General features: G+C 45.3%; 1 protein-coding gene across 7 annotated transcripts in view; it reads right to left on the minus strand.

The window, feature by feature from the left end:
* Positions 1 to 6,249: 6,249 nt before the first annotated feature.
* The window catches only part of GLYR1 (glyoxylate reductase 1 homolog), a 30,608-nt gene continuing 23,246 nt past the window's right edge, over positions 6,250 to 13,611 (minus strand). For all 7 annotated transcript variants that reach the window (XM_075899235.1, XM_075899238.1, XM_075899234.1 and 4 more), the window contains 4 exons: positions 12,965 to 13,127; positions 12,310 to 12,489; positions 9,945 to 10,069; positions 6,250 to 9,611 (listed from right to left, as the gene is read on the minus strand). In XM_075899235.1, the coding sequence (XP_075755350.1) occupies positions 9,537 to 9,611; positions 9,945 to 10,069; positions 12,310 to 12,489; positions 12,965 to 13,127 (543 nt within the window). In that variant the 3' untranslated portion in view covers positions 6,250 to 9,536. The remainder of the gene's footprint in view (positions 9,612 to 9,944; positions 10,070 to 12,309; positions 12,490 to 12,964; positions 13,128 to 13,611) is intronic.

Raw genomic sequence — 13,611 nt, forward strand, 5'->3', positions numbered from 1 at the left:
CTAGAGCAACCCTGCAGCCTGATGCGCTCCACTCAGCCACCCATCAGCCCACTGTGCTCTGCTTCACCCTGTCTGCAGGGAATGGAACACTTCACAAATTTGTGTGTCATCCTTGTGCAGGGGCCATGCTAACCTCGGAGCAGAGCGCAGCTGGGGTCAGGCCAGGGGGCTCTACTTCTCGCTGCCACGGTGAAGTGGAGCGACCCAGCTGGAAAATAGCAGAGGAGTGGTGCAGGCTGCTGCCTCTGTCACTCCACTTCTAGGGCACCTACTGCTGCAGTGAGGGTGGAGCGAAGGGGATGATTCCTGCTGCTGCCCCACCCCAGGCCACGCCAAATAATCCTCCAGGCCACTCTGGGCCCCACTGGCTCCCATCAGCCCCAGTGAAGGCCCCCAAAGCACAGGGCCAAGGACAGGATAGCTCAGGGTGGCAACAGATGCAGTGCATGTACCCATAGTTGAGAAAAACTGGCGTAGAGCATCTGTTTTATTCATTAAACCAGAGAAGTGAACAAGGGCTACCACCAGAGCAATCCTACAGCAGCTTCTGGTTACAACTTACCCTGGGCAGATTTAAACCCATAATGCAGAAAGGAAGGGGCTGCTGTCACCTTATCAGTCTCCCAAGCCATGCTGTTAGCTGCTGTACGGTTTCTTAAAAGGGGAAGGGCAAATCTAATTCCTTTAACAGCACAGCTCTTACCCATGCTTCCAGGATGAGATTTTGTTCTGCTCTTGCATTGGCTTTCATCACAGCTGCCGGACAGATCTCCCCCACGTCATGGGAACAAGCAAGCAGGAGAAGACCTTTGTGCAGAAGAGATTTCTTCTAACCACCCTAGATGAGTATTAACTTAGAAGCAAAGTGAAATGCCTAGAGTGAATATGCCAATATTCAGAGCTGGCTACCTACAAAAAAGAGTATCTAATACATTATTCACTATTATGGAGTGCATCTGTTACCACCATATGCAATTTAAATGAATTATTCAGTGAAAAGAAGTATAACATTCATCAAACAGCATATTCAGAAGACATCGTTTGGCCAAGTTTATTTAGAATACTCTCTCAGCTGATGTCAACTTCTGAAGCAACAGTAAGGGCTGGGCTTTTGACTTCATAGGGCTCAGAGCAAACAGTCTCAGTGACCGTGTTAAAATGGGATCATGAGCCATGCTGGGGACCTGACTCTCAGTTTGAGAACTACTGGTTCAGAGAAAGCCCGAGTACCGGTCCCGGCTCTGGGGAAAACTCTGTGTAGTTCAAGAACTTCTTTTTCTTACCAATATAATTTGGCCCAGTAAAATATACTAACTTTCCTACCTTGTCTCACAATAACATTTATCATGCCAGATATTCATCCAGTCATTTAAAAAGGTAGCATAATAGAAGATTTGACTGCACAGTATATTCTGGAGAGTGCATTAGCACCCCTCCCACAGCTCTGCCTTCTCCTGGGGTTAGTGTCTTATCTTGTTCTGGGAGGGCGGCTTAATAGTTTTTCCTGGGGGCAGCCTCTCCCTTCCAACCTCAGGTCCTTAGTTCTCATCTAGGCACCATTATTACATTTAAATACAGGCTTGTGTGAATGCAGAGCCAAAATGAACTAGTTGGGGGCGACCATCTTCCAGGTATGATCAAAATTTATTAGGCTGAACCTTCCTCTACTGTCTATATTAATATCCTGAAATGTCCAGTTCAGAGATTTGCCCCTGAAAGCTGTTTTCTTTCTGAATTTACAAAACTAATAATATTTAACCCATCAGCGTTCATTGACTTGACTGAGGCTTGGTCTAGACCTGTGGTCCCCAACGCGGTGCCCGCGGGCGCCATGGTGCCCGCCGGGCCATTTATGTGTGCCCACAGAGCAATCTGGGCTGGCCCTGCCCCCGGGCATGTGGCAGGTGCTAGCCCCAGGCGCAGGGGCAGCCCCTACCCCGGGGTCACGACACATGCCAGTGCCAGCCCCGGGCATGCGGCGCCTGGGCGGCCCATCTGGGGTCGCAGCACATGCCAGTGCCGGCCCTGGCTCTGGGTGCGCGGCACATGCTGGTGCCAGCCCCGGGTGCGCGGAACCTGGGTAGCCCCTGAGTGCACGGCCCCTGGGCGGCACCTGGCCGGGGTCCCGGCCCATGCTGGTGCCAGCCCCGGCACGCGGCACATGCTTGGCCCCGCCCCCAAGCACGTGGCCCATGAGCAGCCTTGCCCCTGGACGCGGGGTGTGTGAGCAGCCCCACCCCCAGGTGCCCGGCAGCCCCAAAACATTGGGGACTACTGGTGTAGACTACACTCATCAAAAAAAGCTATGCAAATTGTGCTGCACACTTCGCGTAGCTTTTTCGGAAGAGGATTTTCTGCCATTTGGCCCCAAGCCTCCTCTTTTGGCGGAGCCCTTATTCCTCTTAGAATGAGTATACAGAGCTCCCTGATAGAGTGTGTTTGCTCTTCTGCAAAAAAAAAAAAAAAAAAAAAAAAAAAAAAAAAAAAACACGCATTTCCTGGATGCAGCAAAGTTGCACTCTCCCAGCAGAGAACGAACGGTGTTTCTAACGTGAGCGCTGAAGCTTTAACAGTCCAGAATTAACATTACTTGAAAGCTCCTTCATACTGGCTCTGTACTTGCTTTGGATTCCTAGCAGGCAAAAAAACAAGATGGTGTTTGAACTGTGGTATGAGTAAAGGAAAGGCGGATAGGGACAAGTTCTTAAAATGTGAGGTTATCAAGCTGCACCCCCTTCCCTTGGTAAAGTTTCTAAAAATGTAAAGTAAAAGCCAGTTCTTGGCAATGTTTAAAAGCAAAGGAATTTTAAGAGATCTTGACCATCTGTTGCTTTCGGCTGGTTGCCATTTTGCATTTCTCTCAGTGTCCACTAACTAAAGTGAAAGCCATTCCACTTGATTTGCAGCCACTTGCACCTACTAGCTCGTGCTGCTGCAATGTTAAGGTTCCAAACATTGCAGGGGAATGTTTGTTTTAAAGCAGCCGTTGTCACTGGACTTTTTTTATTAGTATTGGCAGCCCCAGTGCTGGGGTGGCACAGGATGTGGTTTACCAAGTCAGCCTGTCTATTGATCGGTCGACAAAGCAAGGCTGAACTTTCTAAGAACTGCCATCCCTCAGCAGTTTGTCTGACTTATTGCTATCGCTATTAGCTAAAAGGTAACATGAGAAGTCTAGGTTGTTCCAGTTGTAGTTAAGGATGGTACCATAAAACCCTACAGAAATGTTACTGAGCTGTTGTTACAGGATATAGCACAGAACTAGTATAAGACTCCTTGCATGTTAACAGTACCATAACATCCTCAGGAAGTTAAGTCAGTTTGATCTCCTGCATCAGGCCTGAAAATGTAAGTGAATTCACACTTACTGGGGGTTTTCTACACTTCCAACCCTAGAGACATTACTATGCTAATAGGAGGCAGTAATCCACCTCCAGGAGAGGCTGTAGCTAGATTGACAGAATTCTTCCATTGACCTGGTACTGTCTACACAGGGATTTAGGCTGCCTTAATTACATTGCTCAGGAGTGTGGATTTTTCCCAGACCTATTTTCTAGTGTATGCCAGGCAAGAGATGCCAATTTACATGGCCAAAAAGTGTTCCAACATAGGGGACACCCACTGCTCATGCATAAGATTAGAGATGGGATGGGAAATTCTACCCTTGCCATTCCCCCTGCACCTCTGACTGCGTTGTAACAACGATAAAGCCTCCAAACTAGCTGGGATATTGTCCAAAGCGTCTCCAGAGATTTTGGAAGTTCACCAGAGTATCACGTGTGTTGCTTGGAGGTGTTCTCTGCTGCTTGAGTGCTAGCCTCAGGGATCTCAGCACAGACAAGGCAGGGGCTGCTTTTCAGGAGGCAGAATGGTAGCCACCCAGAAGTTTGAGAGCTGAACATTTATGCATTAGAGTTCCTTTGAAGGTTGGCTGCTTCTTTGCTCTGAAGACTCATGTTATAGATCCCATCACGAACGTGGGACAAACTGGAACACAGCAAGGCTGTGAAGCCTCTTCAATGTATCAGATCCATTTCTGGTGTGAGATTTAGCAATTTGGGATCCAGCATTATTTAGCCAAAGAACAGGCACTGCATGGTCATCAGCAATAAAAGATTATTCACAGGGAGCTGGGGCACCATCTCTGGGTTTAATAGGAGTAGTTTAGGCTCCATGAGCCACTCAAGTCTTTGGCTTCACTCCAATATCACTATCGAGGGTCCCACGTAGTGTCACCTAATGGTGGCAGTTTTAAGATGCAGGGTCTCATCTATCAGAAGCTGCCATTCATTTCAAATAGACCACCCTGGTGCTGCTGAACCACTTGTTGCAGCCCTCAGCCATTACCAGTTCCTTACGCAGTCTCTGCAAGGTGGAAGAACTGTGACTGGATTTTACTCTGAAGCCTGTTGTGTTGGCTCAGTCGGCTTGAAGCAAGGGTAGCAGGTACAGGATGGAGGGCTGTGCGCGTTCACAACCTGAGTTGAGTCAGCACTGGGATTCATGGCCTGAGACTGTGGGATTGTTTTGTTCTCAGCCACGTGGACGTGACATTACACCCCTGAAGGGTACAGCTATGGTAAGGCATGTTGCTAGGCCAGGCCAAGAGACCCAGACCACTGATATCACAGGTAACGCCATCTCCCCTCCCACTCCCTACTCCACAGCAGTGGTTCCCAAGCTACGGGTGGGCCTCCCAAGGAAGGCATGCATGGGAATGCATCAGTAGAGGGACGAGTGGTAGGGTTTTCGGTTTTGGAAAAGGTGGCTGGGGCTTGTGTAGAAGGGCCATGCACTTGCAGGAGGTGGAGATAAAGGGAACAGCCCTACCAGCTGGCCTCAGGCTCCCCCCCTTTTTTCCTTCACTGAGGCAGCACAGGCTCATGTTCCTCTCCCCCACCAAATCCCTTCCCTGGAAGAAGCAGGCTCCAGCAGTCAGACCAGGGTGGCAGCAGCAGAGCAGGAGTAAGTGTGGCCAATGGGGCACTAGATCTGCTGTGAAAAGTGATTGCAAAGATCACTTCTCGTTGCCACCCTTACCTCTGAGCTGCTGCTGGGCAGCTATATACATACATGTAGGCAGGTAGTGGTGGGGGAGAACAAACAACGGCAGGCACAAAGAAAGGAGCCTGAGCAAATAAGTTGGTGAACCACTGCTCTTGGCAAATTTGCATGCAACAATTAGATAGAAGATGCATTACCCCAGGCAGCTGTGAGCCACACAAATAAATGCAAATCTCCCGGCATAGTCCCAAGATCAAGTCACTACATCCAGCATACACAATAATCCCAAACACACAGCCCCTCGCCATAGCGCACACTCATTTGCCAGTGTCACAAACAAATCTCCCAGCACATCACCCCCGCACAAAACAGTTTTCCCAAACGTATGTTTTCACTGCAGCCTACCCCCCTCATTCAGCACTTGCACAAATCCACACAACATTCCTTAGCACAAAACCACTCCCACACATCAGCACAGCCACCCTACCAGCACATAACCCCCATCGACATTCTGAAGCCTAGAATGTCTGATGAGTCAGTGTGATGCTATGAAAGCAGATAGTGGCATGGCTGAAAGCCATTTGAGTTTAGAATACCACCAGCTTCAGACATCCCTGGGATTCAGATGTGTTACCATCCAATTTTTTAAGTTCTTAATTCTTTTAAAACACAACTTTACAAATCCCACTGATGCAACAGCAGAGGCTTTCAGCTCTGAGCTTAGCAATAAGGAAGCGCGACAATATCAGAATTCCAAGGGTCACTGCGCTTTGCAGCTTCCTCTCTAGATTTTAAGCTCTCCAGTTAATGGATCTGATATTCACAGCTTGGCTGGAAAGCTCCTCACCATTTATGCCATGCAAATAATAGGATTTCATACGAGTATAATCCGGACGAAGGAAATTCTCCATGGCTGGAAGCAGTTGCACTGCCAGCCTCCTGTGGGTGTGCAGAAACTGCATGATTGGGAGTCGCTGTCTGGAGAAATAATTGTTGCATCAGGACAGTTTTGTATTTATCAGCCCTATACTGGGCCTCGATCCCACAATTAGCTCCACCTACGCTGGGGACTTCACTGAGGTTCCACTAAGGCACAGGGGTCAACCCATTGCAGGATCAGGATTCTAAATGACCCTTCTGGCCGATGAGTGACAATCTGTGTGTGGAGTGGAGAGTGGCATATAGTCCCCTAGCACCGCAGGATGGACTTGAGAGGGCCTTGGAAACAACCACTGGAACACTGTGTTACCAAGAAAGGTTTTATTTTCTTTTGCCAGTAGCTTTGTTAATTGCACAAAAAAAATTTGTTTTGCCATTTAAACATTATCACACATCCTATTCTGAATGACAAACGTTAATTAAAAACAAGGCAAAAAATAAAAATTCACAATCTTAATTACCTATAGGATCTGTCATTGAGGAAACAAAAGGAAACTGCTTTTCTTACAAGCTGTTCACAAGTGTCACATTTTCTTTTTAAAAAGGAGGGAGTCAAAAATAAAGCAAAATTGCTAAAACAGAAATCCTCAGGAAAAGGATCTTTACAGAATTGCCAACAATATTAAGACAACATTGACTAGCCATTTTCATTATAGCATCTCTCAATCCACAGCTTCCCCCCTTCCCACCCGCTCATGTCTCAGGCCTGCAACAGAATGGAATTCCTGGTCAGAGACAGATACATATAAGAATCCATTTGAAACTGACTCCTGGGCCAGAACCTGAAATGGCATCTGAAACAGTCCACTTTTTGCCATTTCCTCCCCTCCCCTATGCTTCATGTCTACGTCAGAGTGCGCTCTCTGTTCCCTTGTGTATCAATAATTGCAATGTCCTACCGGAAACACCACACCCTCCAGCAGTTCTGTATCCATCTAGCTAAAGAGCTGCAGTTCAGTTTTTACAGGATAAATTACAGTGTTTTGCTGCTCTGCCCTGCCACTCCCATGTACATTCTGATCCCCAGTTTGAGAACATGAATGTTTGACAAAACGAACCTGCAGAAGGGCAGTGACCCAGGAACTGTTTTCCCTATGTATAATTCTTTGAATTCACTAGAACGCACAGATCACAAGATTTAAGAATTCCCTTCTCCCCAGCTGGTTCCAGAGTATAATGCAGGGAGATCCTTGACTACACTGGCTCAGATCCATTCATCCTAAATGTATTCCAAGAGGCTTCAGCAAGGACATTATAAGAGCCCTCTATTGCACTGGCTCAGTTCTCAAGTGACCCTGCAGAGACACCTTGGAGAATAAATTCTAAGATCCATCTACCGAACACTGACAAGGTGAGTAACTTTTCCCACATACCTTAAACTGACATAAGCTGTGCACCATCGTACAACAGTGATGTGTTTAACCAAGGATTTTAAATGCTGACTTGAGATTTATTGTGGTTGTAAAGTGTGCATACAAGATGTTAAAAGCAGACTGATAGTTAATAGCAGGTAAGGTTACGAGTACATTTAATGTAGAATACCTAGGTGCAGGATGACTGGTTTTCATGAGTAGACGTATACGTAAGATTGTGCACAAAGTGATGTGTAACAGGATATCTTACTGCAGGGAGATGCTTACCATTGGATGTGTAATAAAATGTTAGCTCACAAACAGTAATGGGTCATCACAAAAGGTGAAGCATTTCAAAGGGGAGCTTTAGAGAGGAGTTGGATGTTCTATTCCATAATGTATGCCTGATACATCCCACCTCTTAATGAACCAGACCCCCAGCTTCATAGATCCCACTGCAGGCAAGGCATCTGCTTCAACCAAAGAAATCCCCAGCCCAGAATCAGAGGTTTCCCTAAACAATACTGCAGCCCCTAAGTAGCTGTTAATGAAGAAGGGGACAGCAATGCCAAAGTAGGTGGTTTGTTCTTAGCCAATGCAACCAAAAGGATCTGGCAGCAGGAGGACAAGCAGCCCTTAATCCAATGGAACATAGCCTGCTTTTCTTTCTGCACTTCTGAATTCCAGCATAAAGGGAGTCGAGAGGGATACCCAACCTAAGGAGTTGGGGGCGTGATCTCAGCGAATAAAACTAGTTCATGGTGTTTTATTAATTTGAGTCAAAAATCCAAGAACCCTCCCTAACGACTAATACTGAGTGAATTAAAACAACAAAGATCTGTGTTTTTACAGATCGGGGCCTTGTTTGCACTCTGACTTGCTTCACCTTCGGCACTCACAATTTTTGCATTCTTTTAATTTCACTTCCACCATTCATAGTTCCAACACCTCTAGGCTCAAGTTCACGGCACTCTTAGACCCACATTCTATTTACCAAGGCTTTCTTAAATGTGGGTTTCTGCCAAGCAAGAGATATTATGCTCTGCTAGTGTGCTGCCCACAACAGCAACACTCAGCATTTGTACGTGAAATTTTACATGTTTTACAGGTTCACTAATCAAGCCTCACAACATCCCTGTGAGGTAGGTTAATATCAATCCCATTTTTACACATGTGGAAACTGAGGCAACAAGCTAAAATGGCCACCTGAAGGCCAGAGGAAGAGCATGGACTGGAACTGTGTGACTTTCTGTCTCCTGGCCCCATGATCATTCCTATAGCCCGTTGGTCAGATCATGGCTCTTCTTGTGATACTGCCAGAACCCAAGAAGCATTTATTTAAATAACTGTCAGGAAAAAGGTTGCAGGTAATTAAAAAAAATCCACATAAAATAAGGGCCAGAAGAACCTCAAGGTTTTTTCACCAAGAAAAACAAATTCGGGCTCAATTTTAATCTTTGAATTTTTACATCTGATTTTTAAGCCAACCCCTATAAATCTTTTAACACTGTTTACAGTGATGTGCAGCTGTGATTAGCCTTTTAGGAGGCTGCGTTTATATCAGAATCTCTCATCCACCATGGCCCGTGGTCCCTAAGCCAGAGTTATCTGTAGAGGGGAAGACATGAATGCAGTTTGCTTTTCCCATCCGTATGAGAAGCTCCTCCATCAAGGTGCTGGGGGATGACGATAGTGTTGCATGCAACCTACTCACACAGCCCCATCAACCTGCAGAACTGTCTTATAGCAGTGGGTGATGAACAGGAGCAATTCTCACCCCACAACAGGGACTTCAGGTTCTACCAATATTCACAGGTAGATGGGATGCATTACAACTGTCCCTCGATGCAGAGAGGCCAAAGTGTATGTTACCCATGGGAAAGGAGAGAAGCAATTGTTAGAAACAGCATCTCAGACAAGCGTACAAAAGAGGAAATAAAAAGCCAAGCAGCAGATTTCTGGCTGAATTGCCTCAGAGCTTCTGAACCAGCCGCCACCATTCTGTTCCGTGATGTCAGTGCATGGCATAGATTTTCTAATCAGACTGCAACAATCTGAGCCCCTCCTCCCCCTTGTGCCACCAGGGGAAGGTTCACCACAGCAGCTGCCCTTGTGGCAGATCTCAACAAAGTTTGTGTATAAAAGGAAATGGAGACACAGATGGACTGGTCCAGAGTTAAAACCCAGTATCATCATAATATTAATTAATAATCATGGTATTAACAGTAAGAATGGTGCAGCCTAGTGGATGTAGGCCCTGTACACAGCAGACATGTCATTGTCTGATTGGTCCAATGCTTTCGCTCGTTTGTATACCTGGAGAAGAGAAAGGGGCACGGGATCAGTTATGCTTCTCCCTGGCAGTAGCCATCACTAACCAGAGCATTGTTCTAGTTACCCAGTGCAATGCGTGCAGCACAGAATAGAACATATAGAACTTGTAGTACTTTTGTCACCTTCTCTGATCACAAATGACCTATACAGTTCCCAAACTCACCTCACTTCTCCCCAAGTCTCTCTCTCATCCACCATACTACAAGGTATACCTCAATCCCTTTACCGTCTCTCCCTTCTAGATTTTCCCTCTTGTTGAGAAGCAGCCTCTCTGCCCTGGAGGAGACAGGTCCAAAGAGAGGCTGAGCAACTTACCTCATTGGCTGCGGCTGCCATGGGAGTTGGGTGGTTGACAGAATCACCTAGTGCAATGGCTAATCTAAGATCCTTCTGGATGTATTTCAGGTAGAAGTCAGGTTTAAAGTTTCCCTGTAGGATATCTGTAAAGAGAGACCAAAATCAGACTATAAATTGAAAAACCTGAATGGTGTGGAATGCTACTAGGGCTATCGATGAATTAGTTAACTCAAAAAATTAATCATGATTAATCACACTTAAATACCAATTAAAATATATTCAATATATTTGGACTTTTTGTACATTTTCAAATATACTGATTTCTGTTGCACAGAATACAAAGTTTATAGTGCTCACTTAATATTGGATTATAAATATTTGCACAGTAAAAATGATATAGTAGTATTTTTCAATTCACATCATACAAGTACCGTAATGTTAACTCCTTATCATGAAAGTGCAACTTACAAATGTAGAATTTTGTTTACTGTTTACAGCACTCAAAACACAAAATGTAAAACTTAGAGCCTGCAAGTCCACTCAGTCCTCTTTCATGTTCAGCCTATTGCCAAGACAAACGAGTTTGTTTACATTCATGGGAGATAGTATTGCCTGCTTCTTATTTACAATGTCACCTGAAAATGAGAACAGGTGTTGGCATATTAGGGATGTAAGCAAACAGTTAACTAACTGATAAGCAGGAGCTTATTGGTTTGCACTATTGACTACATGTATCCCCCGCACTTCCCCAGCTGTGGCTCTGCAATATTAAGAGACAGGGGAGTCAATTCACAGAGATGCCAGCTCAGTCCCTGATCCCACGGGTCATGGGTCTGTGTGCATAACCTCCCCCGCTGCCGCTCTGCATTACAAGGGACTGGGCAACTGGTGTCTCTGCGTGCCGGCTCACCTGTCCCTTGTAATACAGAGTGGCAGTGGGAGAGGTTATGCTGGGACCCACAAGCCAGACTGAGCGCTGTAACGGTGATCCTTATAGACTAAAAAAATATGTCGACTACTTGATTAGGAAAGTAACCACATTTTTAACATCGTTATCACATATCACTTCTGTAGCTCATGTTGCAAGGTATTTACATGCCAGATATGTTAAACATTCATATGCCCCTTCATTCTTTGGCCACCATTCTATAGGGCATGCTTCTATGCTGGTGATACCCTTTAAAAAAAGAATGCATTCCTTACATTTGTGACTGAACTGCTTGGGGGAGAACTGTAGGTCTCCTGTTCTCTTTTATCTGCATTCTGCCTATATGTCATGTGATCCCTGTCTCAAATGACCCACACGTGTTCGTTTTAAGGATGCTTTCCCTGCAGATCTGACAAAAGGCAAAGAAGTTACCAATGTGAGATTTCTAACACTAGCTACAGCACTCAACCCAAGATTTAAGAATCTGAAGTGCTGTCCAAAATCTGAGGGGGACAACATAGAGTATGCTCCACAAGACTGAAAAGAGCAACACTGTGATGCGGAGACTACAGAACTGAACCACCAAAAAGAAAATCAACCTCTTTTGGTGCCATCTGCCCCAGATGATGAAAACAAACATGCGTCTTTCAACTTGTAACCAAACATGTTTGACTGAGCAACTGGCTGAACGAGAAGTAGGACTGAGGGCTTGTAGACTCTAAGGTTTAGCTTGTTTTATTTCAACTTTCATGGTAAAGAAACTCCACTACAGTACTTGTATTAGGTGAATTGAAAAATTAAATTTTATTTTTTACAGTGCAAGTATTTGTAACCAAAAATAAATATAAAGTGAACACTGCATTGTGTTCTAATTGAAATGAATACACTTGAAAAAGTAAACATCCAACATATTTAAATAGTATTCTATAATTTTTAATCACATGATTAATCACAATTGTCAATAGTGTGATTAATCACAATCTTTTAATCACGATTCATTTTTTAAATCCTAAATTCTACATAAATCTTTACTTCCTGTCCCCAGCTCCCAAGATACTCCTTCCCTAGTCCCTACCCTGCACCTCCCCCGGTCACAAAACAAAATTTCACTATCATGATTGTCAAACTGAGTCCAGACTTCCAAACAGTTCCTATGGCAGATTTCCTTCCATCTCATGTGTCACCTTGTCCAATGAACTGCTTACTTCCAGTTCTAAGGAGACTGGCTGCCGGTGATGTGGAATTGGTGCTTTGTCCTCCAAAGCCCTTGCTATGCTGGGAGACAGAATTCAACCTTTCACGTCAAGTCTGATATAAAGGGGCCAGCAACAGAAAATTCTCAGCCTCCCAGGCCGACAGCCAAAGGGACATTACTTTCCCCACTTCATCTCTGTCTACAGTTCTTAGGCTAAGGCAACTACCAAGACTTATGATAAAAACAAGAAGGAAATTTACTTTGGCACTTCTGATCCAGGAAGATGCTGGCAAGTTGTCCCTGATTGAGGATATCCAGAAGAGTTTGCTGGGACTGACCAGTCACTTGAGCCAGGGTCAGGCCTTCTGCTATCGTAGCCATGAAGCTACCTTGGACCATGTTCACAATCAGCATCATCTTGGCAGCGTTGCCTACTTCACCTGTGAAAGAGACAGACCATTGGACATTCCTCCACAGCATGGCAGGCTCCTGGTACACCCCCTCCCCAACACTCCCCCCCTAGCTCTAATAGCTTCCCCTTCCCGCTGTTTTACAGATCGGTGACCCTTAAGGCCACTGTCCTGGGGAAGAAGGAAAAAACTTACCTTGATGAAAAGTTGTTCTGAAATAAAAAGCTTCATGGAGCCCCTAATCATAAACCTCACCCTAAACATAGTTCCAGAGTTTGAAACAGAAGCTTCAGCCAACTTCAGAAGCCCCATCACAATTCTAGACAGACCATATATCTGTCCAGCTTCTTGTACTACCTCATGAGAGCGACTAGGAAACTAGCTGATATGCTCAACCTCTTACCAGTGTCTGCAAAGAGGATATATGTCCCCCTCAGACTCCTTGCTGGAAATCCTGCTCCTTGCACTGACTGAGAAATTGCAAGGCCCCTGGTGTTTCAATTACCTAGAAAAAAAGAGGTCTTCCCCATTGCTTGGAAACAGCTACTACAGTCCTCATATAAACCTCTATCTCCAGCTGCTAAGATCACCAGCATCCCATCATTAGACAGCTGTTGATTTCCTGAGACAGGTGCTTCCAAAAAGCGGCCACCCCTGGATACTATCACCTGGAAACAAAGAGGACATCCCCTGGTTATCTTTGCATGAACAGAACAGACACACTATGTAGACAGCATGGCAAACAAGAACACCATGCAGGGTGCTTGTAGCATGAGGAATAGAACAGATAAGATGAAGAATGAAAATGCTGCAAAACTCAGGGCACCATACAATACAGGGTAGTGCAAAAGGTGCCTTTGCCCAGGAACTTGCCTTAGCCACGTACTTGTATCTCTGTTAGCGTTTCCCCGCCCTCCAAAGTTAGACTAGAGGACTCCACGTTTCATTATGTGAAACTGTGTGACTACGCCTCAAGCCACTGAAAAAGTCTAAGAAATGTGGGACAATGAACGTGCACATTATATGGCAAGGTAAAAAGAGGTGCTAGAAAGGAGTTGGTTGAGTAGAAAAACATTCCATGGACTCTGGCCCCACTCACAGAAACTATTGTTTGCTGGTGTATTTATTTCACTGTGCCATCCTAAATTAGGT

Source organism: Pelodiscus sinensis, chromosome 16, assembly GCF_049634645.1.
Source record: "Pelodiscus sinensis isolate JC-2024 chromosome 16, ASM4963464v1, whole genome shotgun sequence".
Classification (NCBI taxonomy): domain Eukaryota; kingdom Metazoa; phylum Chordata; order Testudines; family Trionychidae; genus Pelodiscus; species Pelodiscus sinensis.